Raw genomic sequence first — 26,687 nt, forward strand, 5'->3', positions numbered from 1 at the left:
GCCCCGCTGTCTGTTTTGCCACTGACTAGTCGGGTCCTGTCACCACATACGAGGTGGAGACTCCCGTGGAGTAACGGTTTAAACCGGCACAAAAGGATCTTTCTGAGCTGCTGCCCGTACCAGACGCCCTATATGATGGAAATCTAGAGAACCACCTTCAGAATGGTTCTGACTAACCTACTCTGGGGCTTCGTGGCCTCTAAGTTTTTTTCAGCTAAAAGCAAAAGCCGACCTGGGAAAGGAAAGGGTCTGCAAGATGGAACGTCCTCTAAAGAGAAGTGCTCTGCAAAGGCCTGCAGCCTCCAGTGACGCCAGCCTGGAAACACTGCCCACTGGGAGTTGCAGGAAGAGGCAGGTCTCAGGAGGAATGGCCACGGGTGGGCGGGGGGAACCTCTTAGGCTCTTCATTTCACAATTCAGGGGGCTGTGGTCTAAGCCTTACTTTCAAATCCTACTGCAACAGAGACTGCCCAACTAGCATGACTGTATTTATTCGTACAAATTTTCAGAGTTGTGGAAGCCTAAGCCAAGAGTTCCGTAGCGTCCTCTGTAAACACCACACACCTACTTCCCTCTGGGAGGTTAACTGCGAATACACCCCGGTCTCCCCAGGACAGGCACCTGCAGGATACCTGGTGCTCTGAATTAAGGCAGTTTGGCTCTAGGCACCTTTGTGCCTTTATTGGTGACATTTTATTTAGCCTGGGACCTCTGGCCCCAAACAGACCATTTCTACCCTGCCTAGCTGCCAGGTGCCTCCAACTTTCTCCACAAAGGTAATGACTTCCGCACAGAACCAACCACTTCTAGAACATCCTCTCCAGGAACAGACACAGGGAAATAGATAGCGTGGACTTAGAGTAACAACCATCTGGAGGGCCTTGGTCTTGGGGTCCTGCTGCCACTTTCACCCACCTAAGTGCTCAGGTCGTTGTCCTAACCACTCCCCCCCCCCCCCCGATGTAGCCCCACCACACTGGGCTTCCTGCTACCACCACAGTCTTTTCACACTGCCCTGGGTGGTGCCCTCTGTGTACTTCTGTACCTCTGCAGAAACCAGAAAGGCCTGCACAAAAAGTGTTCCGCATGTGAAGCACCCGTGTGTTGCTGCAGTCCCACCCCTGAAACCATCTAGGTCTCCTAGTCCCCAGACCCTGACCTGCCGTGTCTGTGGCCTCGGTCCCATCTACCTCCTGCTGTGATGCTACTGGATCAGAAGTCAACCACAGCCCCTGGATACCATACATCCTTAACTTCCTAGCATTTGACAGAAGCACCAAGACAGATGCCTGTCAAGTGCAGATAGATCATCCTAGTTATCTGACAAGGGCTTTTTAACTGACCACCTCAGCCTTCCAGTCACCTCATGTGGCAGAGCAAGAGTTCACGTCATCCTTCACACCTCTGGAGGCCACAGGACATCAAATAAAGCACCAGACCAGGCACTTCCCATGTAGGGCCCACCCCCCTATCCTCATGCCCCTTAGGCTAGGAACCATGTCTGCTCTCACAGTCCTCAGCTTGGCTCTGGGTGAGACCCCCCCCCCAAAAAAAAGAAACCAATTCTAGAGAGGACTGGTATAGCGAGAGATGCCATCTGGGGTGGGGCATGGCCACTGGGGAGATTATGCTGGTCTCAGCCGTGTTCACACTGAGGGTGGAGCTGGGTTGCCCCAGAGGCTTACTTGGAAGGCCCATGCTGGAGTGAAGGGACACCCTCCGCAATGGCAGGTTATCTCCTTAGGGAGGGGCCCTGGGAGCTGGCACGGGGCCCATCCTGCCTGTGAGTCTCTGTCCACATCAAAGACCCACACGGCAGAGCCAGTACACTTCTCCTTGCTAGTTAAGATCCAAAAGCTAAATAGGAAGGCACCTAACTGCTTCCTGCAGCCCCCTCTGCTGGTGACCCAAACCTGCAGGCTTCGGGGTGAGCTCCAGTCCCTTCACCTAACCTTTACACTCAAAGGCTGGGTGTTGAATAACCTAAGACCAAGGCAAAGAATGGTAACCAAGGAAAGATAAATAAATAAAATATGTACATAGTGGAGCAATTTTTCTCCACTGGGTGGAGGGATTACTAGAAGCCCTGATCCTGCTGTGTGATCAGGCAACCTGCCGTACTCCCTGCCATGGGCAAACAGGTGCAAGGGGACGAAGGCCAAGGGGCCCTGCTTTATGCTTTCTTGAGTGTCCCCTCGTGGAGCCAGGAAGAGGGAGCATATGGAATTTCTTAAACTGGTCCCAAATAGTTCAGTTCTTTTTCAAAGACCCCCCCAGCTAGAAGCCGTAAAGTGCTATTTTCTGCTTTCATACAACACTGTTCAGCATAGCCTGGCCACGAAAGCTTTCTCCCTCCACAGAGGGGAACAAATACAGGTCAAGATATGTGCAAGTTTTCCTTAGCCAACTTGTCACCACCAGAACCAGAATTCCTGTGTGCCTGCCCTTATTAAAGTGGTTTCTCCAAACTGCTCTAATACCAGAGGAAAACTGCAGAGTCCCGCCTATCACCGTATGGCCCAGATGGGGGCCTCTGGCTGAGAAGCACCAGGTAAGGCGTAACTGCAGGTCATTGACCTTCTTCCCAGAGGATCAGTGCCTCCAGTGATTCTGAGGCTGATGGCCGTCCCCACTGCACTCTGTGAACTAAGAAGGGTCCACAGGGCTCTGCAGGCATGGTGAGCAGGGCCCATCTTAGGGGGTTATGTCTACTGGAGAGTACAGGAGGAAGAGTCCCCAGGACAGCACCAGCAGCAGGAGCACGTTGAAGAGGCCATAGGCTTGGGAGGAATGAGGTCCAAGTCCTCATCATCTGGAATCTCATCCAGGTGATACCCATCTTGAAGCAGCTGCCGGCTCACATCCTGGTTCACTTGCTAAGGGCAAAAGAGGAGAGAACTGTTAAGCCAGGAGGCAAAGCAGAAACAACTGCTGCCCAAAAGGCAGACCTACCTACCTTCGCTTACCAGAGCTTCCTCTCCATGCTCCACCCTCAGGCCAACTCCATGCATCACTGGACTACAAGAGGAAGTGCCAGTGCCTCACCCAGCAGGGAAAGGCCCCAAGCAGGGGCACCTGGGTGGCTCAGTGGTTGGGCATCTGCCTTTGGTTCAGGGCATAATCCCAGAGTCCTGGGATCGAGTCCTGCATCAGGCTCCCCACGGGGAGCCTGCTTTTCCCTCTGCCTCTCTCTTTGTGTCTCCAATAAAAATAATTTAAAAAAAGGCCCCAAGCAGCCTAAGCCAGTACTCTCCAGGCTGCACTATCACTAACCCCCAGGGGAGCTGTTCTCACTAAAGAATCCTTAGACATCTGATGTAAATACCAGATTCCAGATTGTTTGAAAGTCAAGGGCCTGACTGTTCCCACTGGGAACCTAAACTGGTCCCTACAAAGGCTGAAGAATATGGGACAATGAAACCAGGACAATGGGGTAGAATAGGAGTTACATAGGAACAGGGTGGGGAGCGGCCTTGTCTGTACTGCTGGTTAAACATGCAGCACCTTTATGCCAGCAGAGCCTGTTCCCTGCAAAGTGGAACCTGTCAACCTAGATTTACCAGTTCCACTGAGCAGAAGGAGTAGGAGACTGGGAACAAGGTAGGACTTTCTCTGGCTCTTGGCTAATTTTTCTTTTCTCAGTTTTAACAATCTTAGGCACCCAGATATTCAAGAAGGAGAAAATTTACAAACTGCTTCTATTCTCTTTGGCAGAAACTCAGGGGGTTGGCCAAGGGTTTTCTGAACAAGGAAAAAATAATAAGGGCAGCCCCAGTGGCGCAGCGGTTTGGCGCCACCTGCAGCCCAGGGCGTGATCCTGGAGACCCTGGATCGAGTCCCACGTCAGGCTCTCTGTATGATGCCTGCTTCTCCCTCTGTGTCTCTGCCTCTCTCTCTGTCTCTATGAATAAATAAATAAAATCTTAAATAAAATAAAATAAAATAAAAGTGGCGTACAGTCCAGTCATGTCTCCAGCACCTGGCCTCTAAGGTGGTAAGCTGCACATGCCAGAACTTTACACCCCTGTGTCTCTGTCTGGGACCATCACTCTGTAAACATGTCCAGAAGGCCATCCCACCGGTATCTCAGTCGGGAGTTCCCATTGATGGAACAACTGAAGGAACACAAGTTGTCTGGACTGACTAGAAGAAAACAAGACTGGTGGAGGATGGCCAGGGGAGGGACAGGAATGCTGATCTCAGATAAAAGGCAATTAGAGGAAGTGAGACTAGAATTACTGCGAGACACTTGGGGGCAGGCCTAGAATGACTGAGTCCATCCTGCAAGAGACATTTCAAATAATAAGGAAAACTTCTCTAAGAGCTACCTAAGGAGTGTGTGCGTGTGTTAGAGGGAGGGCAGGCAGCAAGGCTTCTTGGAGGGAGTGAGTACTCAGTTGCAAGAAGCATTCAAGCAAGAAGAGGCTGGTAAACACTTAGGTGGGATTTATCAAGAGGACTCCTTTCCTAAGTGGTCACCTGGGCTAGAAGACTTGTGAGGTCCTTACAGCCCTAAGGGTCTATGGTCTTCTGGATTTTCAACAGCTTTCCTCAGACACCTATACCTCTGTTGGGGGAGTAGGGCAGAGTAGAAGATTGGAGAACAGACCGGAAGTCTGGCATAGTGCCGTGTATACAGCAGGCACAAGACAAGCATTTAGCAGTGGCGGTGACGCTGCCTGCAGCCTGGCCCCGTGCAGAAAGGCGCTCTGGACTTGCCTCTGCAGAGGAATACCCGGAGGAGTATCTGGATTCCAGCTCCCCATCACTAGGAGAAGAGGAAAACAGTCAGTTCAGGGGGGATGCCTCTGGAGCACAGCTGCAAAGGCCAGGTAGAGAGCATGCAAGGGGGTCCGGAGGACTTGAGATACGAACACCACAGGTCACAGAACTCAAGCCCAGAACCAGGAGTACCACTGGCTCCAGCGGGGGCGGGGGTCACTGTCGCCGACAGCGAATACGTAAGGAGGGAGGATGACTCCCCCACTCGCAGTTAGTGCTCCAAACGGAAGAGCAGCACGATCACCTGAGTCCTCTAACCAGGCTATCCTGGGGAGGGATGATGCTCTCTAGAAGACAGCTCTGGAACGCGCAGGGGGGTCCTGGACGAGGTCTGCAGTGGGACCCACGTCACTCCCCAAGGGCCATTTCTCCGGGGTGGGGGGGGGGCACTCACCTGTCAGAGTCGAGGGACACCAGGTTTTCATCTGGACTCTGGCTAAGGGCCGTGTAGCCCTTGTTGAACTTCACCGACCTGGGGGGGAGATGGGAAGAGCAGGCAGAGGTGACGCACCGCCGGTCACCGGGAGGGAGGGCTGCGGGGCTCCCGTGTCGCCTCTGCGCCCCGCGACCCCGCGACCCCGCGGCCCCGCGGCCCCGCGTCTGGCTACAGCCGCTCGGGACAGGCGCTTCGCTGCGGCTCCGGGGGAAAGGCCTGCGGCTTCCAGAAGCGGGAGGACTCCCCACTTCGCCGGCCTTCAACCGGAGGGCAGGGAGGCTGCAAGTCCGAGGCCAGGTCTCCTCTTCACGCCTCTCGGTCTTAGCTTACGGGGAAGCGGCGCCGGCTCGGCTCCCGCCCGGCCTCGGGGCTCAGCCCCTGCGGAAAAGACGAGGGGGCCCGGCCGTTCGGGCGCGTCCCCTCCCCTCCCCTCCCCTCCCCTCCCCTCCCCTCCCCTCCCCCTCCCCCTCGCGGCCCGGCCCGGCCCGGCCTCGGCGCCCTCCGCCGACCCCCGCGGCCCCAGGGTCCTCGCGTGACGCCGCCACGGCCCGAAAGGGGAGAAGCTTCAAGCCGCGAAGCCGACGGGCTGGCTCCGGGCGCTCGCGGGCTGGGCCTCGGGCCTCGGGCCTCGGGCCTCGGGCCGGGGCCTCCCCGGACGCCGCCGCGCAGGAGGGGCGCCCGCCGAGACCTTTTCGCCGAGGAGCCGGGGCGGGGCGGCGGCGCCCCCTGCACGCCTTTCCTCCGCAGAACCGCCCTGGCCAGGTCCCGGGGCTTCGCTGCAAGGCAGAGGGCGCGGGTCAGCGGGTCCTCCCGCGCCGCAGCCCGCGGTCCCCCGCCCCCCGGGCCGCCCCCCGCCCCCGCCCCCGCCCCCGCCCGGCCGCACTCACGCAGCTTGGCCGGAAGGGAAGGCGCGCGCGTCACCATGTACGGGCCCCTCTTCTCCACAGCCGCCCGGGCACCCCCGCCGCCGCTTCGGCCCGAGGGCGGCCCCGGGGCTCCCGCCGCGCCCCCCGCGGTCCCGCCGGGCCGAGGTCCCGGGCCGCCGCGGTCCGCGCTCGCCATGCTGGGCCCTGCGCGCCGCCGCCGAGTCCCCTCCGCCGCCGCCGCCGCCGCCGAGCCCGCGCCCGCATGGAGGCGGCCCTCCCGAGAAGGGCGGTGGCGCGCAGGCGCGGACCCGGCCCCGGCCTTCCGGCGGCCGCTCGGGGCGCAGGGGGCGGCGGCGAAAGGGAGGCCGGGGCCGGGCGGGCCGCCGAGAGCGGGTGAGGGCGCTGCGGGCCCGCGAGGAGCCGCCCGCGGAGGCCGCCGCAGACTCACCGGCCCTCGGGCGCCGCAGCGACATCCTGGTCCCCGGGGCCGACACGGGAGCAGGACTGTGTGCCTCAGGCACATTCGGAAAAAGGAATTTGAAACGAGCTTTTGGATCATCAGAAGCACAGAGGAATGTTTATTTTTGTAGATTCCAGGCTTTGGAAAAAAATAGTTATTTGAAAGAGAGCGAGCGCGCGCCGCAGCCAGACTCGCGGCAGAGCCGGCAGCCGGGCTCCATCCCGGGCCCCGAGGCCGTGTCCTGACCCCCGGCCGTCCGCCTCGGCGCCCCCACCCCCGTACTGCACATTCGGAAACAGCATCTAGGACCCTGAACTCAGGACCCTGACATCAAGACCTGCACTGAAAACCAAGACTTGCTTCACCCCTTAGTGGACTCAGGCACCCAGGCGCCCCCACATGGCTCAGTTCTCTTGACTTCCCAGCGTGACCAGCTGTTATTCCTATCATGCAAAGGAGATTTAGACTTGGTCAGATTCAGCAGTTGAGTGGTAAACTTGGGATTTGAACCCAGCTCCCTGGAATGTTTTTCTCATGCCGGTGAGAAATGTTTTCCTCCTGGCTATGCTGCCTGTTAGACTGATGGGAACTTCTCCAAGGGCCAAAGAAAACATGATCAGAACCCACATGATGTCACAAACTCTCCAGGAACTTGCAGAATATCCTCATTCATGCCCCTCCTCGATCTCCCATCATTAATGATCAGCTAATTGCTATGTGATTGAACATGACCCCTGAACCCAGATTATGTGACCTGCCAATAACTGGCAAGGTATTTAACTTACTCATTTCTCCATTTTTTCAGCAGTGAAACGGGGATAATAGTACCTATCTTGTGAGGTTAAATTGTAAAGTTCTCCGAATGGCAGCTCGCACATAAGAACTCAAGATATGTAATCTTATGGGGACACTTTAAGATTTTATTTATTCATGAGAGACACAGAGAGGCAGAGACAGGCAGAGGGAGAAGCAGGCTCTGCACGGAGAGCCCGATGCGGGACTCAATCCCACGACCCCAGGATCATAACCTGAGCCAAAGGCAGACACTCAACCGCTGAGCCACCCACGCAACCCTTATGGGGACACTTGACTCAGAGGGTAAAACAAGTTCAAAACATTCCCCTTGGGGTTGTAAATTTAAGCCCCTGGGTGGGTGCAGAGATATTACTTAAAAATAAAATCTAAAAAAAAAAGTAACCTTACAAAACTTACACTGTTCTAGGAACGTGGTGTTTATTCCTGTGCTTGGCTTTATACTCCCCAGGACCAGACTGCCTTGTTTATTTTGCAACTTCTGTTTTGATCCCTTTCACCTATTTGCCACACCCCAGCAACCACCAGTCTGTTATGTTATCTATGAGCTTGGTGTTTTTGTTTTAAGTAATCTCTATACCCGCATGAGGCTCAAATTTAGGACCCCTGAGATCAAGAGTCACATGCTTCATTGACTAAGCCAGCCAGGAACCCATTTCTTATTTTGGGGATTCCGCATGTAAGTGAGATTGTACAGTATTTGTCTTTCTCTGCCGGACTTATTTCATTTCGCATAATGCTTTCAGGCTCCATCCATGTTGTTGCAAATGGCAAGATTTCATTCTTTTTATGGTAAAGTATTTTATGGTATATAAAAGTATATATATACACACACACATTATATATATTTTATGGTATATATATATATATATTTATCCATTCATCCATCGATGGACACCTAAGTCGTTTCCATATCTTGCTATTGTAAATAATGGTGCAGTGAACATGGAGAGTGGTGCATATATCTTTTCATATTAGTGTTTTCATCATCTTTGGATAAACACCCAGAAGTGGAATTGCTGGATCATACTGGAGTTCTATTTTTAAGTTTTTTGAGGAAAGCTATACTGTTTTTCATAATGGCTGTACCAGTTTAGATTTCCATCAACAACACAAGGGTTCTTTTCTCCACATCCTTTTTTTTTTTTTTTTTTTAAATTTATTTACGATAGTCACACAGAGAGAGAGAGAGGCAGAGACACAGGCAGAAGGAGAAGCAGGCTCCATGCACCGGGAGCCCGACGTGGGATTCGATCCCTGGTCTCCAGGATCGTGCCCTGAGCCAAAGGCAGGCGCCAAACCGCTGCGCCACCCAGGGATCTCTCTCCACATCCTTACCAACAGTTGTTATTTGTCTTTTTGAGACTAGACATTGTAACAGGCTAAGATGGAATCTCACTGGTTTTGATTTACATGTCCCTGATTAATGATTTTGAGCACCTTTTCATGTGCTTATTGGCCATCTATCTGTAGGACTTTAAGAATTTATTTATTCATTCATTCATGAGACACACACAGAGGCAGAGACACGGGCAGAGGGAGAAGCAGGCTCCATGCAGGGAGCCAGATGTGGGACTCGATCCCCAGTCTCCAGGATCACACCCTGGGCCAAAGGCAGCACTAAACTGCTGAGCCACCTGGGGGGGGGGGGGGGGCCCAGAGGTCCTTCTGAGAGGTGTCACCTACCTCCACCCTCCCTCTTTGCCAGAGAGGGGCATCAGTCAGCCAGCACCCTAGGCTAGGCTTCAAAGGGAAAGACCTTGAGGACAATAATATGAACAGTTATAGTGGTGGTGCCGATCTTACTATCAGCTTTTCACTTTTGAGTAGGTTAGCTGCAGGGTTGTCATATGTGGCCTTTATTATGGTAAGGTATGTCCACATTATACTTTGTTGCAGTTTTATCATATATAGATCATATACAGAACTTTTATCATATATAGACTGTTGTCTGATGCTTTTCCTTCATCTGTTGAGATGATCAGTTTTTATCCTTGTTACTGTGGTGTATCACGTTGATTGATTTGCAGATGTGGAACCTCCTTGCATCCCTGGAATAAATCTCAGTTGATCATGGAGTATAATCTTTTCAATATGTTAAATTCAGATTCCTAATATATTGTTGAGGGTTTTTACATCATGTTCATCAAGAGTGAAAATTTTCATTCTGTACTCCCCTCTGAAACTCTTTTCCCACCTCACAGGTTTCAGACTCCAGCCTTTGACTTCTTCCATTGTTGGTAAAGCAGAGAATTGCATGAATCTGCAGGTCTTTGTGGATCCCAGGTCACCAGCTCCAATTTCATCCTCCCATGAACGCATGTCACCTCCTTCTAGGGAAGACAGATTTCCCAGTCCTCACATCCTTATGTAGCACTATCATAAGCAAAGTGAAGTGAGGATCACCAGGATTAACTGATCTGTCAAAGATCACAAAGTTGTAGAGATGAGAATTGAATCCTTATCTGCTTCAAAAGCCTATCGTGTGTGTGTGTGTGTGGGGGGGGGGGGGGCTGTCGTCTTTTTGTACCAGTCAGGTGCATGTCTTTAATGTTATAGACTGAATTTTATCCTCCCCATTAATGTTTAAGTTTCAACTCCCCAGGGTGACAGTTCTTGGGAGATAAAAGCCATTAAGGAAGTGATTAACTGAGGTCATCAGAGTGGGCCCCTAATCCAACAGGACCAGTATCTTTATAAGAGACACCAGAGATGTGTGAACAGAGGGAAAAAGCCCCTATTTCTTCATCTTATTGCTACATTATTGTCTCCCATCAGCTGATGGGTAAATATAATACAAAGATGCTAGGACATACATCACATCCATCTTCAGGGGATCTAACTGGAATTTCACATCATCGATGTAGTATTTTTTCTTATTTCACAAGAGATTTTACTTATTTGAGAGACAGAGAGCACAAGCAAGCGGAGGGACAGAGGGAGAAGCAGACTCCCCACTGAGCGTGGAGCCTGACAGGGCTCAATCCCAGGACCCTGAGATCATGACCTGGGCTGGTCAGATGCTTAACTGATTGAGCCACCCAGGCACCCTTTAATTTTTTTTTAAGATTTTATTTATTCATGAGAGACAGAGAGAGGCAGAGACATAGAGGGAGGAGAAGCAGGCTCCATGCAGGGAAACCAATGTGGAACTTGATCCCAGAACTCCAGGATCACGCCCTGAACCAAAGGCAGATGTTCAACCACTGAGCCACTCAGGTGTCCTGCACCCTTTAATTTTTAAAATAATCTCTACAAAATAAATAAATAAATAAATAAATAAATAAATAAATAAATAAATAAAAAAAATAATCTCTACACCCAACATGGGGCTCAAACTCAACAACCCTAGTCAAGAGTCACATGCTCCATTGACTGAGCCAGCCAGGCACCCCCATCTGTGTAGCATTCTTGCCAAAAATGTTTAACTGGATTTTAATAATCAGGAAACAAATAGCGAGATGCAGATTGTAGAGCATTCTACACCACCGCTGGCCTGGACTCTTTAGAAAAATGAACTGTATATATATTTTATGGCAAAATTCTTAAAGCATATTAACAGTATTGTGATAATGTAAGAAAAGTCCTTATTCTTAGATGTCTGCTTCACTACTTAGGGGTAAAATGCCGTAATTTACTTTCAAATGGTTGAGGAAAAAAGTGTATACATATACTAAGTATAAAACAAATGTAGCAAACTATTAGTTTTTAATATTTTGAAATAAAGAATAAGGAAAGAAGAGTTCTGTTAGGGCAGAAGCTTGTCCGTCATCAAGCTGTTGAAGCATCATTTTCTTTAAATTGTGAACATTGGGCAGTCCCAGTGGCGCGGCGGCTTAGCGCCACCGGCAGCCTAGGGCATGATCCTGGAGACCCGGGATGGAGTCCCACCATCCCACGTGGGGCTCCCTGCATGGAGCCTGCTTCTCCCTCTGTGTCTCTGCCTCTCTCTCTGTCTATGAATAAATAAATAATCTTAAAAAAATAATAAAAATAAATTGTGAACATTATTTATTGTCTACTTCCTTTAGATAGAACTAGAATCCATTAAGCTAAAAGATGTACCTACTTTCTCCAGCACAGTACAGGAGTCAGTCAAATTTGACTCACAGACAATGGGGGAATTGACATGACAAAACTGGTATTTGACAGGAGTAAAAAATTTATCAGTAAATGTATCTTGTCACTTTTGCCTCTTAGTAATAGGCCTAGGATTTAGAAGTTTGCTTGCTTCAAAAATAACTTCCATTATTTTAGATTAGGGATTGACGAACATTTCCTATAAATGGTCAGAAAATATTTTTGACTCTGGACTATGCAATATCTATCCCAACAACTTAGTTCTGCCACAGTAGTGCAAAACAGCCACAGACACTGTATAACAATGCAAATGTGGGACACCTGGGTGGCTCAGAGGTTGAGCATCTGCCTTTGGCTCAGCTCCGGATCCTAGGATCTGGGATTGGGTCCTGCCCTGGGCTCTTTGTGGGGAGTCTGCTTCTCCCTCTGCCTATGTCTCTGCCTCTCTCTCTCTCATGAATAAATAAATCTTAAAAAAATAAAGTCCTTATTAGTTATAACTACACTGTAGAACTTCCTAAATTGTGACCCTAACTCCAATTTTTCCAGGCTCCAAATTGGTTTCTTATTCACTATTCTATTACCAGTATCTGGCACAATGCTCGGCATACAGTAGGTATCCAATAAATGTGGTGTGAAAACCATCATAGCACTCGTTTCTCACTCTTGCAAATGGTTGTAAACCTATGTTTCCTCCTCAGGCGCCTCCTATGATCTTAAGAACAGAAACCATTTCCATCATTTTCTGTTCCTCCTATAAAGAGTAAGAGCCCATGATCCTGACATGGCCCTTTTTCAGCTATAGTTAATCCTTTACATCTGGGAATTGAAAAAACAGGTTTATTATTATTATTATTAAAGATTTTATTTATTCACGACAGAGAGAGAGAGAGAGAGGCAGAAACACAGGCAGAGGGAGAAGCAGGCTCCATACAGGGAGCCTGACATGGGACTCAATCTCGGGTCTCCAGGATCACGCCCTGGGCTGAAGGTGGCACTAAATCGCTGGGCCACCGGGGCTGCCCGAAAAAACAGGTTTAAATGCGATTATGAATGTACATATGGGAGCTGTCAAAACAAACAAACAAACCTTTCCTCCCCACTCCAATGGTGCAAAGACCAAACAGGTCATACAATAAGTAAAATTACCTTTCTGATAAAGCTGTGGATAAACAAAAACCCTCAATCCTTTAGGCTTCAACTTAAATGTCACTTCCTTCCTCATAGTACCCATATGTATGTTCACAGAACTTTAAAAATCTCTGCCGTGATAATCTTTACATATGTGATTGTTCTGTTACCCCCACCCATCAACTGTAGGATTTGGGAGAGCAGACTTAAGATTATGTCATCCTTAGGGGAAGCAACCTAAAGAGAATCTGGAGGAAAAACAGCAGTGTGACTGCTATGTTATACTACACAGAATGAGGGGAAAGAGCTGGCCTATGGAGGGGTCAAACATAAGAACCATACCTATCAACTATACGATTAAATAAACATATGTGGCTATTTTAGTTTATTTCCATTTCTACTTTTTAAAAAAGGAGAGGGGGACTTTTTAGTAGGTAACTAGTCTTTCATAAAAGGTCATTTGTAAAAAAAAATAATAATAATAAATAAATAAATAAAATGTCATTTGTGTTGATACCTTAACCAAAACTGATTGTACTAACATTTTCTTACTTCGCTTTAGGAGAAGACACACAAACCTCAACCTAATAGTAATCCTATCCCCTGACACTACAGTCTGAATGGCTATACTAGAAGTCACACAGACCTAGAACCTCTTTCTCCGACAGCCAGTCTCCAATAATATGGGACTTCTAAACTAAGATGGGATTTGTGTATTCTATTAATTCTCTCAAGAAGTAAACTGATTTTAGTTCTTAAAGCACTGAACATCTAAAATAGCTAGTTATTTGATGTCCAAGGCTAATACTGCACAGCTAAAGGAGAACAGGTAGGGAAGGAAAAGGTCACTAAGAGAGAAGCTGGCTACTACACAGCACATTCTCAAGACTATCTCAATGATCACTTTTAAAATTATTTGATGTCAGATGGTTTCCAGAGAATTAAAGCAGTTCTCTCAGCACATAGTGGCAACAAAACCATGAAATCAATGGTTCTATGATGATTCATTTTCTGCTTTTCAAAGCAAACACATGGAATAATACCTAATTTCAGTTCAAACTCATTTCCCTTTTATTAAAGTCCAAGTTACCATTACATGGTTTGGTACTCAATAAAGGAAAACTTGTTCAAATAAGGTAATATGTTATCATCAGTATTTCCAGGTGATTGTTTACAATCAAGTAGCATTATGAATAAATCCTTGAGAAGCCCATCTGTAAGAGAAAACAGGAAGAATTAGCCAGAAAATAAAGGAAAGATAGAAATCTTACTAAAACAGTATTTACTGGGGTGGTCCTCTTTTCCAACCATAAAAGTGCTGGGGAGTTGCCCTTTAAAAATGTTTTTAAAGAAATATGTCATCACAGCTAGGATATATCCTATGTAACAAAGATCTCTGGACTCCTTGGAATTCTACTTGATAAAATAAAATGTAAGGAGGAAATCTTCTATTCTGAATGCCTAATTTTCTCACAGAAATCTTTAGTACACATATTTAAAAAACCTTTCCATGTACTACAAAGATGAGCTAAATGACTTTAGCAAGGTGGTGGTGGTATGGGAGTGGACAAAGATAAAGTTAAGACTCCTGCTCCAGGGATCCCTGGGTGGCGCAGCGGTTTGGCGCCTGCCTTTGGCCCAGGGCGCGATCCTGGAGACCCGGGATGGAGTCCCGTGTCGGGCTCCCGGTGCATGGAGCCTGCTTCTCCCTCTGCCTGTGTTTCTGCCTCTCTCTCTCTCTCGCTGTGTGTGACTACCATAAATAAAATTAAAAAAAAAAAAAAAAAAAAGACTCCTGCTCCAAAGCAACCTTTAACCATGCTCACTGGACCTGTATCTTGTGAGAGATCTGATACCAGCTCCTTCAATAATTTTGGGTGTACTTTTATAAGATAGTTTAGTTCCACTATTTTAAAAATAAATGTCCTCTTACTTTAAGGAAGCAAATCCACTATTTAAGCCTCATTGTTTACTACTGAGAAATGAATATAGCCTTCATAAATGCTTATATAGGATGTGTTATAGTAAGAGCAAGAGACTCTGGAGCAGTGGAGCTGGACTGCCTGGCTTAAAGTGTAGGTTCCAGTACTAGCTATAGGACTTTGGACAAGGTGCCTCAGTTTCTTCATTAATAAAATAGTAAAATGGAGTAATTATAAAAATTAATAACTCCCTCATGGGATGGTTTATGAGGATTAAATGAGTGAATATTTATACAGCATTTAAAACAGTGTCTGACATAGGAAGTTATATATACTATATGTGCTTAAATAAAATGAAAATGAGTTATGCTTATACATTTTCTGTTTTACAAAGGATTTTCTGCACACTCCTCTCTACCTAGATAATCTTGTGACTGGTTCTATTACCTGCCTTCCCACAGAGAATAAGGTATCAAATACGTTTTAATTATCAGTGAATATTTACTTGACTGTTAAATTCTAATATGGGCACACAAAAACAAATGCATCAAATTAATAGAACCCTGTTAAAAAAATAAACAGATGTATAAAAGCATGAGTGGTGAACGGCTTATACACAATGGATTACTTTTAGTTTGGGGGAGGTAAAAGGGCTAGAATTTTATTTTTGAAATATTTTATATAGATTTTTAATTAATGGGGCTTCCTCTTGCTTTTACACCAATAAGAGAACATTGTAACAACTAGAAATAACAATTCTAGCTCCTTAAATTTAGCATCATTGGTGCTCTCTGGATCTTTTATGTTCATAGCCACTAAGGCAGCCATTAAAAGGTCTTACTCTGAGAACACTGAAATGTTATCCATTCCCCACTCCCTGGATTCATTTCCTGTCTTATTCAGTGGAGTGTTGCTTACCCATGGGTTTTACACTTTGTCAAGGCCCAGTTCCTCTGGAGTGGAGATTCCCAGTTCATTTAAAGTTGGTCTAAGTTCCTGGATGACATAGGGGTAGATTTCCTTATGAGGTCCTGCTTTGTCCTGATGGCAAAGAAAATATCTACATTTAGCTCTCTGAAAAGCTGTGTCTATTAAAAAACTGAAATTGAGAATGCTTTTAATCACATATGCAGAGGCTAGTAGCAGAGGATCAAGTCACCTACTTTTTTTAAACTATTATTATTGGGAACCCTGGGTGGCGCAGCGGTTTAGCACCTGCCTTTGGCCCAGGGCAGGATCCTGGAGACCCGGGATCGAATCCCACATTGGGCTCCCGGTGCACGGAGCCTGCTTCTCCCTCTGCCTATGTCTCTGCCTCTCTCTCTCTCTCTCTCTCTCTCTGTGTATGACTATCGTAAATAAATAAAAATTTTTAAAAAAAATTTAAAAAATTATTATTATTATTCATGAGAGACACAGAGGGAGGCAGAGACACACACAGGCAGAGGGAGAAGCAGGCTCCATGCAGGGAGCCCAATGTGGGACTCGATCCCAGGACCCCAGAATCACGACCTGAGCCAAAGGCAGATGTTAACCACTGAGCCACCCAGGCGCCTCAATTGTATTGTTTTAAATTATAAAATTCTTGTTTAAAATGCAATGTATTTATTTGTTCACTACTGAAAAACCAGGAATCATAATCAAAAGGATAAATATATATCCTCTTATGTTTTCATCTATGTATTTTTTAAAAAATAAAATGGGGTCACACCACAAAGAATCATTTCATTATTTTTTTCAGTTAATAGACTGTGAATTGTTGGGGCAACTGTCAGTTCAGTCAGTAGAGTTTGTGACTCTTGATTACAGGGTCCTGAGTTCAAGCCCCACGTTGAGTGTGGAGCCTATTTAAAATTAAAAAAAGAAAACAGTAATAATATACTATGAATTATATAATGTTAAATGCATTAATTATCATAACATTAATAGATAACCTCTTTCAGGAAGTCCCATCATCTTAAGAAACCACTAACATTTAACTTCATACCACAAATAGCACAAAGAATCTTTGTACATCCTTAATTATTTCCTTAAGATAAATTCTCAAGTGGAATTGCCAAACAAGACAGTATCAAGCACAACTTTTTTTTATGTATGTATGTATGTATGTATGTATTCATTCATGAGAGACACAAAGAGAGAGAGGGGGAGAGAGAGAGGCAGAGACACAGGCACAGGGAGAAGCAGGCTCCATGCAGGGAGCTGACATGGGACTTGATCCCAGGTCTCCAGGATCAGGCCCCGGGCTGAAGGCAGCGCTAAACCGCTAAGCCACCCAGGCTGCCCCAAGCACAACTTTTTTAAAAAAGATTTTATTTATTTGTTTATTAAAGAGAGAGAGCATGCACATGAGCAGGGGGAGTGGCAGAGGGAGAGGGAGAGCAGATTCCCCGCTGAGCAGGGAACTTGACTAAGGGGCTTGATCCCAGGACCCTGAGAGTATGACCTGAGTTGAAGGCAGAAGCTTAACCAATGGAGCCACCCAGGTGCCCCTCAAGCACAATTTTTTAAAGACCTTGCATAAATTGTGCAAAACTGCCCTCCAAAAAGATTGTAATTGCAATGTACATTTCCTATAGCTTTAAGAACTGATTTTAGGTATTTTAACAAATTCAGAAACACAGAATATGCTGATACCTACCAACAGCCCACCCACATTGGAACTTTTTTTTTTCCCGGAACAACTTTAGCAATGTTATTTCACTGACCTTAACAACCTCTAGGATGCGAACTGCACTAGCAAAATCATTTAACCGTCTGCATGCCCGTAAAGCAGCATCAATGATTTTGGGTTCTGGAACCAGATCATAGCCAACAAGTGTGTTCATCCCTGTCAAATTAAAAAGAGGAGCCATATCAACCTGGAATATCTTCATATAAACTACATTTCAATTATCTATATGTTTATTAAATAATAAACGTGATCTTGTCTGTTTGGATCTCTATTCTCCTATCTAGAAAATAAGAGAACCTACCTTTAACAAATTCTAGATAGTAAGAGCATAGTTGATCCTCCACAATGAACTAGTAGAAGGAACTATGCAGTAGCATGCAGACTGAAGATTAAAAAACAACAATAAAAAACCCCAAGCATTTTCTTAAATGCTAATACAATTTTCGTAATAATTAGCTGGCTTCTTTTCAAACAAGAGGGTCATTTTCAAGTCGTATCCTTAAATCTTATTACAATGAATATACTTTAGTTGCTTTAAAATAGCTTTGATTGGGAAATAATCTAAGAACAACCCGAGAAATGCTTAAGGAGAATTAATGAAGCCCAAATGAGGACATTACAAAGATATAGAGAAGCATTAGTGCACATTCAACCAGAAAATGACTGGGCAGGATTACTTTCAGCTCTGCACAAAATGATACATCATAAAACAAGATTCTCTTAACGCAAACACAGAATTACTATTCTTTTCATTACTGCTACTTAAGATTATTCAGTAAGAATTTTCCTGGTTTCAGCAAATTAAGAGTCATTATTACATTACTGCAGATAAATCTGAAGCATGTAGATGTTCTGCTTTTATTTATTTTATTATATGTACAAAAAGCACAGTGACTACAATACTAGAATATAGTCACAGAAACTGAACTCTTGGTCTGTGGCAAATTACCATACACTTAAAAATAGTTATCTATTTGGCTATTAGACTAATTATCATTAATGTTACCGACTCATGTTCAATACAAATCTGCAAATTAGGAAAAACAATTTTTATGTTACTTAGAACACTAATTCAGGGCAAAACAAATAACAATTCAGAATAAAAATCACAAAAAACCCAAACTATTACCAAGAGTAGGGAGATAACCCAATGACTACTTGCTTAAATCATCTAAAAGGCACAAAACTGTTAACTCTTGCTCATATTGATCTACCATTACAGCAGTGGTTTTCAATCAGGGGTGATTTTGTCTCCCAGCAGACATTTTTGGTTGTCACACCAGGGTGGGGGTTGGTGGTTGGCACCTAGTAGGTTGAAGCCAAAGATGCTGCTAAACATCCTATAATGCAAAGGACAGCCCCACAACAAAGAACTATCGGGCCCAAAAAGTAAATTGTGCCTGCTTTAAAACTCTGCTTTACAAGAAACACTATGGAGGCTATAAACTTTCCCAACTGCAAGTTGCGTGACAATACCCAGTTTACATGAGGCATATTTTCAAAATAGCTGCTTTCAACAGAGTAGTGAAAGACTACAAAGTAGTTCCCAATTTTATGCCAAGTAGGCAAATAAGCCTATGTTCCACTTACCTTTACGCAATTCCCAGGCATCAATATCTGGCTTGTTGAAGTATGTCACCCAGCGAGCATCAAACTCCTCATCTGTCTCGTGTGACCCGTGGGAGTAGCAGCGAACTGATTGGACAGCTATAATAAGAAAGAACAATGACTTCAATGTGCAGAAAGAAATAATACTTGACATATCTTGTCAATATATTAAAGTTTGTTTTTTTTTAAATTGTGTTAAAATATTTACAACATCAAATTTACCATCTGAACCACTTTTAAGTATACAGTTCAGTGGGGTGAAATATATTCAATGCACTAAATTCTGAATCAACTATATTTATCATGGTAGGAAAATTATTCAGCAGGTCAAGTGAAACAAATCTTATGTACCGATGTGAAAAAAATCTTAAAAACTAAGCAAAGAAGGGCAGCCCCGGTGGCGCAGCGGTTTGGCGCCGCCTGCAGCCCAGGGTGTAATCCTGGAGATCCGGGATCGAGTCCCACATCGGGCTCCCTGCATGGAGCCTGCTTCTCCCTGTGCCTCTGTCTCTGTCTCTGCCTCTGTGTGTGTGTGTGTGTGTGTGTCTCATGAATAAATAAATAAAATCTTAAAAAAAAAAAAAAAAAACTAAGCAAAGAAAAGCAAGTAGAACAAAGAGTACTATACTACATACATATGTTTACACTTTTGCCCCCTAACATGTAAAGACTAGCTTCAAACTGTTAAAAGTGGTTATCTTTGGAAGGAAAACCTATTTTTTTTTTAAAGACTTTATTCATGAGAGACACTGAGAGAGAGAGGTAGAGACACAGAGAGAGAAGCAGGGTCTACGCAGGGACCCCAATGTGGGACTCAATTCCAGGACTCCAGGATCACACCTTGGGCCGAAGGCAGGCACTAAACCACTGAGCTACCCAGGGATCCCCAAGAAAACCTATTTCTTTATATACTTCCACAATGTTTGAATTTTTATGATAAACAGTGTTAATTCCTAGTTTTATTTATTTTTATTTTTATTTTTAAAGATTTTATTTATTTATTCATGAGAGACACATGGAGAGAGAGAGAGGCAAAGACACAGGCAGAGGGAGAAGCAGGCTTCACGCAGGGAGCCCGACTTGGGACTCCATCCTGGGTCTCCAGGATGATGCCCCGGGCCCAAGGAGGCACTAAACCGCTGAGCCACCCAGGCTGCCCTAATTCCTAGCTTTAAAAAATGCTCATTCCAATTCTTAAACAAATGTATATATTTTTTTTTAATTTTTTTTAAATGTTTATTTATTTATGATAGTCACAGAGAGAGAAAGAGAGAGGCAGAGACACAGGCAGAGGGAGAAGCAGGCTCCATGCACCGGAAGCCCGATGTGGGATTCGATCCTGGGTCTCCAGGATCGCGCCCTGGGCCAAAGGCAGGCGCCAAACCGCTGCGCCACCCAGGGATCCCGTATATATTTTTGATAAATTAAAAAAAAAAATCTGATGCTTTCCTTTAGATTATATTCCAAAATAAATTACATATCCTGGCAAATACCAATTTAAAAACCTGTTTTATCAAACTATAGTCCCTTCCCTGCAAAGCTGATAAATCCCCTAAGAGGCAACATGCCCTCTCATTTATACCCAATGAAAAAAACGGTTCTACATGATATATAAGAAGTTTTAAATAGATATATAGATCACACACACACACACACACAGGACACAGTGGGGAAAATACAGTCTCTTTAATAAATGGTGTTGGGAAAACTGGACAACTACATGCAAAAGAATGAAGTAGGACCACTTTCTTACACTATACACAAAAATGAACTCAAACGGATTAAAGACTTGAATGTAAGACTAGAGGCATAAAATTCCTAGAGGAAAACATAGGCAGTAAGCTCTTGGACATCAATCTGAGCAATATATTTTTGGATCTGTCTCCTCGAGGAAGGGCAACAAAAACAAAAATAAACAAATGGGACTACATCAAACTAAAAAGCTTTTGCACAGTGAAAGAAACCATCAACAAAAGGAAAAGGCAACCTACTGAATGGGGGTTGCTATTTGCAAATGATAAAACTGATAAGGGTTTAATATCCAAAATATAGAAAGAACTCACAAAATTCAGTATCAAAAGAGCAATCTAGGTATGCCTGGGTGGCTCAGTGGTTAAGCATCTGCCTTCGTCTCAGGGCATGATCCTGGGGTCCTGGGATCGAGTCCCACATCAGGCTCCCTGCATGGAGCCTGCTTCTCCCTCTGCCTATGTCTCTGCCTCTCTCTCTCTCTGTGTCTCTCATGAATAAATAAATAAAATCTTAAGAAAAAAAGAAAAGCAATCCAATTAAAAATGGGCAGAGGACCTGAATAGATACTTCTCCAAAGAAAATATACAGTTGGTCAACAGACACATGAAAAGATGCTCAATATCACTATCAAGGAAATGCAATTCAAAATCACTATGAGATATTACCTTATACTGATCAGAATGGCTATTATCAAAAAGGTAAGAAATAACAAGTGTTGGTGAGAATGTGGAGAAAAGAACACTCATGTACTGTTGGAGGGATTGCAAACTGGTGTACCCACTATGCAATACAGTATGGAGGTTCTTCAAAATATTAAAAATAGAACTTTCATGTGATCCAACAATTTCACTTCTGGATATCTGGGTATTTATCCAAAGAAAACAAAAACAGTAATTCAAAAAGACATATGCACCCCATGTTGTTCACTGCAGCATTATCTACAATAGCCAAGACAAGGAAGCAACGTATGTATCCATAAATAAGATAAGTGGATAAAGAAGATGTGGTATGTACATATACAAATCTTGCCATTTATGACATGGATGGACCTGGAATATTATGGTTAAGTGAAATGAGCCAGACAAAGACAAATACCAAATGGATTTCACTTATATATGGAATCTAAAAAAATAAATCAAAAACAGACTCAGATACAGAGAACAATCCAGTGATTGCCAGAGGGAAGGGAGGGGAGGGTGTAGGCAAATAGGGATTAAAAAAAAATAGAAAAACAGGACACATTTAGAATTCTGCTCCCTACAGGGGGCACTTGGGTGGCTCAGTTGGCTGAGTGTCCAATTCATGATTTTGGCTCAGGTCATGATCTCAGGGATGTGGGACACAGCCCCAAGTCCCATGCCTTTGAGTCTTGTGCCTCTGTTGGGCTCCAAACTCAGCAAGCAGTCTACTTGAGATTCTCTCCTTCTGCCCTTTCCCCAACTTGTGTTCTCTAATAAATAAATCTGGGATGCCTGGGTGGCCCAGTGGTTGAGTGTCTGCCTTCAGCTCAGGGTGTGATCCTGGAGTTAGGAGGATCAAGTCCCACATCGGGCTCCCTGCATGGAGCCTGCTTCTCCCTCTGCCTGTGTCTCTGCCTCTCTCTCTGTCTCTCATGAATAAATAAATAAAATCTTTAAAAACAAAAAAATAAAGAAATAGGGCAGCCCAGGTGTCTCAGTGGTTTAGTGCTGCCTTTGGCCCAGGGTGTGACCCTGGAGACCTGGTCCCATGCCGGGCTCCCTGTGTGGAACCTGCTTCTCCCTCTGCCTATGTCTCTGCGCCTCTCTCTCTGTGTCTCTCATGAATGGATAAATAAAATCGAAAGGAAGAAAGGAAGAAAGGAAGAAAGGAAGAAGGAAGGAAGGAAGGAAGGAAGGAAGGAAGGAAGGAAGGAAGGAAGGAAGGAAGGAAGGAAGAAATCTTTGAGTGCCTGGGTGGCTTATCTGCCTTTTCTGCTCAGGTCATGGTATCAAGGTCCTGGAATTGAGCCCCACATTGGACTCCCTACTCAGCAGGGAATGTGCTTCTCCTTTTCCCTTTGCTCCTCCCCCACTGCTTGTTCTCTCTCCTGTTCTCATTCTCTCTCAAATAAATAAAATCTTTAAAAAAAAATTAAGGTAAACTTTACCCCCAATGTGGGGTTTCAACGTATGAACCTGAGATCAAGAGTCTTATGTCCAAAGACTGCACCAGCCAAGGGTCCCTATCCTTCATATCCTTAATACAGTAAATGTCAGGAGAAAGATCAGAAAACAGAAAAAGATGAAAGACTGCCAGTTCTGGAGATGGACTGCCACTACTACAACAAATGAGAAGATTCTCATTTAAATTACTATGTGAGGGGATCCCTGGGTGGCGCAGCGGTTTGGCGCCTGCCTTTGGCCCAGGGCGCAATCCTGGAGACCCGGGATCGAGTCCCACGTCAGGCTCCCGGTGCATGGGGCCTGCTTCTCCCTCTGCCTGTGTCTCTGCCTCTCTCTCTCTCTCTCTCTCTGTGACTACCGTAAATAAATAAAAATTAAAAAAAAAAAAAATTTAAATTACTATGTGAGCCCGGAGCAAACTACCTGCCATTAGTCACAGGGGATCATAGCACAAGTTCCAATCTTCCCAGAGACATAAATTACCTCCATTAACCAAACCCAGAATGAAGGAGGACATGTATATGAATGGGCTGGAATTGGCCATACTTTAATTTCTATGGTGAGGAAAAATAATGTATCTCTAGACTTAAATGTATTTGATTAGTGCAAACATTTAAGCAAAAGTACATGAATATTTAATAATACTTACAAGACTAATATTCACTTTAATACATCAGAAAGTATAGGTCAGGGCAGCCCCGGTGGCTCAGTGGTTTAGTGCCACCTTCAGCCCGGGATGTGATCCTGGGGATAGAGTACCCATCAGGCTCCCTGCATGGAGCCTGCTTCTTCCTTTGCTTGTATCTCTGCCTCTCTCTCTCATGAATAAATAAATAAAATCTTAAAAAAAAAAAAAAAAAAAGTATAGTTCACAACAACCCTGTAACCCACTTACCAAAAATGTGTAAGCTACTTTTTTCAAAAACTAAAATTATCCTTAGCTTAGAGGAGTGCCTGGTTGGCTCAGTGGGAAGAGCATGTGACTCTTGATCTCAGGGCGGTGAGTTTGAGCCCCATGCTGAGTGTAGATTACTTAAGTAAATAAGTAATTTTATTTATTTTTTTTAAAGATTTATTCATGAGAAACACAGATAGAGGCAGAGACACAAGCAGAGGGAGGAGCAGGGTCCATGTAGGAAGCCGATGTGGGACCTGGTCCCAAGCCAAAGACAGACAACGCAACCGCTGAGCCACCCAGGTGTCCCATAAATAAGTAATATTTAAAAAATTATCCTTAGCTGAATAAAGTTCAAGTATAAAATGTTACAATCTCTTTGGAAGACTCTTTAGTGCTTTCTTATCAAGTTAAACACACACCTACCATACCACCCAATAAATCCACTTCTAAGTGTTTACCCAAGAAAACTGAAATATACGTATTCCTTCCCCAGAGATAATTACATGTATACTTCCTACCACCCAGAAAAGTGTTTCATACCCATTTTCTTTAGCTCTTGCTGGGCATGAATTCAAGAGATGACTAGCAGCTTTGTTCTGTTTTCTAATCAAAGAGAAAGATGATCAGCAACTACAAATCCCAGGCAAGGAGAATGATGGATCACCTTCAATAAGTTGTTCACCTTCCTTGTGGAAGTCCCAAATTATAAGCTGGTTATACTACCAAAAAGCTTTTATGAAACAACTACTTATAATATCAAGCATGCAATGGGAACATACATTTCCCCCCCTTCCAGCATAGCAAAACCAGGGGGTCTCCCACATGGTTTAAATTCTATCACTAACTTCAGTAAGGGGTAGGAGTAGGATCTACTCTCCTAGCTGTGGATATGCCCATATGCTTAACATTTTGATTTTTAGATATATAGTTTATAGACATTCTCTCTCCCCTACCAACCCAACTTATGTACAGCATTTCCAAACAGGTTTGAGGCTTGCAAGGCAAAGTATTTTGAAAGCAATTGCTCATTGCTTTCACACAACCTGAGGGTTCCAGAGTAGGGAAAAAATTACTATCTGAAAACTGGGACATTTCTGCTAACTCAATCTAAAAATCTAGTTCTTTTGGGGATCCCTGGGTTGCGCAGCGGTTTGGCGCCTGCCTCGGGCCCAGGGCGCGATCCTGGAGACCCGGGATCGAATCCCACGTCGGGCTCCCGGTGCGTGGAGCCTGCTTCTCCCTCTGCCTGTGTCTCTGCCTCTCTCTCTCTCTCTCTATCATAAAAATTTAAAAAAATAATTTAAAAAAATAAATAAATAAACTGAATGAAGAGAAGCGCATTTCTTAGGTGCCGGAAGGGTCCAGGTATAACACTCAAGAGTCAAGGGAGCCACCTTTTCAGCTCTGGGTTTGAGTTCACACGTCTACATGTGCACGCTCAGGGCTCCATTCCACAGCGCGGCATACATATACCGCCGCCGGGGGCCAAGACCGCAGAGCAGCTACACCGACTGCGAGGACAGCGCTGGGCCACAGGAGTCTCCCCAAACCCCAGAGGGGAGGGAAGGCAAAGTACGAGGCAGGAATCAGCAGCACTCTTCATACTCCAGCAGTCCGCTTCCCGACTCGAAGCGAAAATAATAACAGAAGATAAACAAAAATAAAAAAAAATGAAAACATTTCTGAATGATCTTTAAAAATTAAAAAAAAAAAAAAATTAGTGATAAAGCTGCCCTTACGGGGATCCCTGGGTGGCGCAGCGGTTTGGCGCCTGCCTTTGGCCCAGGGCGCGATCCTGGAGACCCGGGATCGAGTCCCACGTCGGGCTCCCGGTGCATGGAGCCTGCTTCTCCCTCTGCCTGTGTCTCTGCCTCTCTCTCTCTCACTGTGTGCCTATCATAAATAAATAAAAATTAAAAAAAAAAAATGTTTAAAAAAAAAAAAAAAAAAGCTGCCCTTACGTTTGCAGAGCGGTGTTCCCGAGTCTGCGAGGGTCGAGCGCCCTACCCTTAGACCTAACGACACTCGGGCTCCCCTCCGGACCTCGGGCAACCCCGCACACGCAGACCCAACCTAAAAAACGGAAGCGCTGGAGCGCGGCACGGCGGTCCCCGCGACGCCGCCGAGGTCTGTGAAGGTGACACGCAGCGCCGGCCCAGGAGGGCCTGATCACCGGCGCGCGCGTCCCCAAGGCAGCCCCGGGTGTCCGTGCCCGGGTGTCCGGAAGGGCCACCTCCGCCCCTACGCGGACCGCGGCGCGCCCCGGGGCTCAATGTCACCTTCGCCCACGCGCTGCAGGCCGGCGGCCGACGGACACTCCCAGTCAGGTGGCCGCGGGGTCGGCGCCGGGGCACGGCCACGGCCACGGCCCGGGACGAGGGCGTCCGCGGCGCGCGGGAGGCAGGTCCGCGGCGGGGCGGCGGCGGCGGCGGCGTCTTCGAGTCCCCCGCGGGCGGCGGCGGCCACCAGGCTCGTCCGCCCGCCCGCGGGGCAGGGGCTAGGCCGCGGGGCGAGCCTGCCCTCGAGTGGCGGCGGGAGCCCAGGTCACCGCAAGGACACGCGGGCGCCGGCGGGGGCGACGGGCGCCTTACCGGCGGCAGGGCCGGGGGCCGGGGCTGGGTACCGGAGGCCTCGGGGGCTGGCTCGGGCGGCGGCGGCGGCGGCGGCTACGGCGCCACGGCGGAGAGCGGCGCCGAGCATGACGGCGATGGCGGCGCGCAGTGCGAGGCTGAAGCGAAGCCGGGTGTGAACTCGCGGGCCGCTCCGGAGCTGGCGGGGGCCGGACTCACGCACGGACGCACGTCGGGCGGAGCGTCAGGCCCCGCCCACTGCGGCGCTCGCGCTTGAGCGGGCTACGGTGGCGCGCTGGGGACAAGCCACCGCGGCACCGCGCGCCGCCGAGCTCCGCCCGGGCTCAGGCTGCGGTCCGCGGGGGGCGAGAACGTCGGGAAGGTCGACGGCGGCCGCGGGACCCTGTCGGGGTTCAAGTCCAGATGGGGGCGCTAAGGGGCTCCTGGGGGCTCAGGCGGTAAAGCATGCGACTCGATCTCAGGGTCGCGAGATCGAGACCAAGGTGGTCTTAGAGATAACTGAAAAAAAAAAAAAAAAAAAAAAAAAGGAG

At 46.4% G+C, this 26,687-nt stretch overlaps 2 protein-coding genes across 7 annotated transcripts; both read right to left on the reverse strand.

Annotated features, from left to right (window-relative positions):
* Nucleotides 1–475: 475 nt before the first annotated feature.
* FAM219B (family with sequence similarity 219 member B) lies at nucleotides 476–8,193 on the reverse strand. 5 transcript variants are annotated; one of them, XM_049104356.1, is made up of 6 exons: nucleotides 6,106–8,181; nucleotides 5,907–5,994; nucleotides 5,177–5,254; nucleotides 4,720–4,768; nucleotides 4,480–4,567; nucleotides 2,739–2,876 (listed from the first exon to the last, which is right to left on the reverse strand). In XM_049104356.1, the coding sequence occupies exons 1-5, from the start codon at nucleotides 6,641–6,643 to the stop codon at nucleotides 4,505–4,507; spliced, it is 816 nt and encodes a 271-aa protein (XP_048960313.1). In that variant the 5' UTR covers nucleotides 6,644–8,181; the 3' UTR covers nucleotides 2,739–2,876; nucleotides 4,480–4,504. The 5 variants fall into 5 exon arrangements, with proteins under 5 accessions (XP_048960312.1, XP_025327848.1, XP_048960314.1 ...); XM_049104355.1 differs by lacking the exon at nucleotides 4,480–4,567 and having other exon boundaries at nucleotides 476–2,876; nucleotides 4,610–4,768; nucleotides 6,106–8,164; XM_025472063.2 differs by lacking the exon at nucleotides 4,480–4,567 and having other exon boundaries at nucleotides 476–2,876; nucleotides 6,106–6,632.
* Nucleotides 8,194–9,200: 1,007 nt separating this feature from the next.
* Nucleotides 9,201–26,377, reverse strand: LOC112675573 (cytochrome c oxidase subunit 5A, mitochondrial). 2 transcript variants are annotated; one of them, XM_049104359.1, is made up of 5 exons: nucleotides 26,158–26,353; nucleotides 18,755–18,871; nucleotides 17,199–17,320; nucleotides 15,409–15,531; nucleotides 9,201–9,777 (listed from the first exon to the last, which is right to left on the reverse strand). In XM_049104359.1, the coding sequence occupies exons 1-4, from the start codon at nucleotides 26,264–26,266 to the stop codon at nucleotides 15,418–15,420; spliced, it is 462 nt and encodes a 153-aa protein (XP_048960316.1). In that variant the 5' UTR covers nucleotides 26,267–26,353; the 3' UTR covers nucleotides 9,201–9,777; nucleotides 15,409–15,417. The 2 variants fall into 2 exon arrangements, with proteins under 2 accessions (XP_048960316.1, XP_025327923.1); XM_025472138.3 differs by lacking the exon at nucleotides 9,201–9,777 and adding an exon at nucleotides 13,616–13,782 and having other exon boundaries at nucleotides 26,158–26,377.
* Nucleotides 26,378–26,687: the final 310 nt, after the last annotated feature.

This window comes from Canis lupus, chromosome 30 (assembly GCF_003254725.2).
Source record: "Canis lupus dingo isolate Sandy chromosome 30, ASM325472v2, whole genome shotgun sequence".
NCBI lineage: Eukaryota > Metazoa > Chordata > Mammalia > Carnivora > Canidae > Canis > Canis lupus.

Bases quoted from the DNA above. Each gene is read 5' to 3' on its own strand.
- LOC112675573 (XM_049104359.1), bottom strand. From the start codon at position 26,266: ATGCTCGGCGCCGCTCTCCGCCGTGGCGCCGTAGCCGCCGCCGCCGCC. The intron at 18,872-26,157 runs GTAAGGCGCCCG...TTCTTATTATAG, and splicing joins GGCCCCCGGCCCTGCCGCCG to CTGTCCAATCAGTTCGCTGC. The intron at 15,532-17,198 runs GTCAGTGAAATA...CTTTGCCATCAG, and splicing joins GCATCCTAGAGGTTGTTAAG to GACAAAGCAGGACCTCATAA.
- FAM219B (XM_025472063.2), bottom strand. From the start codon at position 6,607: ATGTGCCTGAGGCACACAGTCCTGCTCCCGTGTCGGCCCCGGGGACCA. The intron at 5,255-5,906 runs GTCTCGGCGGGC...TCTCCCCCCCAG, and splicing joins CCCGGCTCCTCGGCGAAAAG to GTCGGTGAAGTTCAACAAGG. The intron at 2,877-4,719 runs GCAAGTCCAGAG...TTTTGCCCTTAG, and splicing joins CCGGGTATTCCTCTGCAGAG to CAAGTGAACCAGGATGTGAG.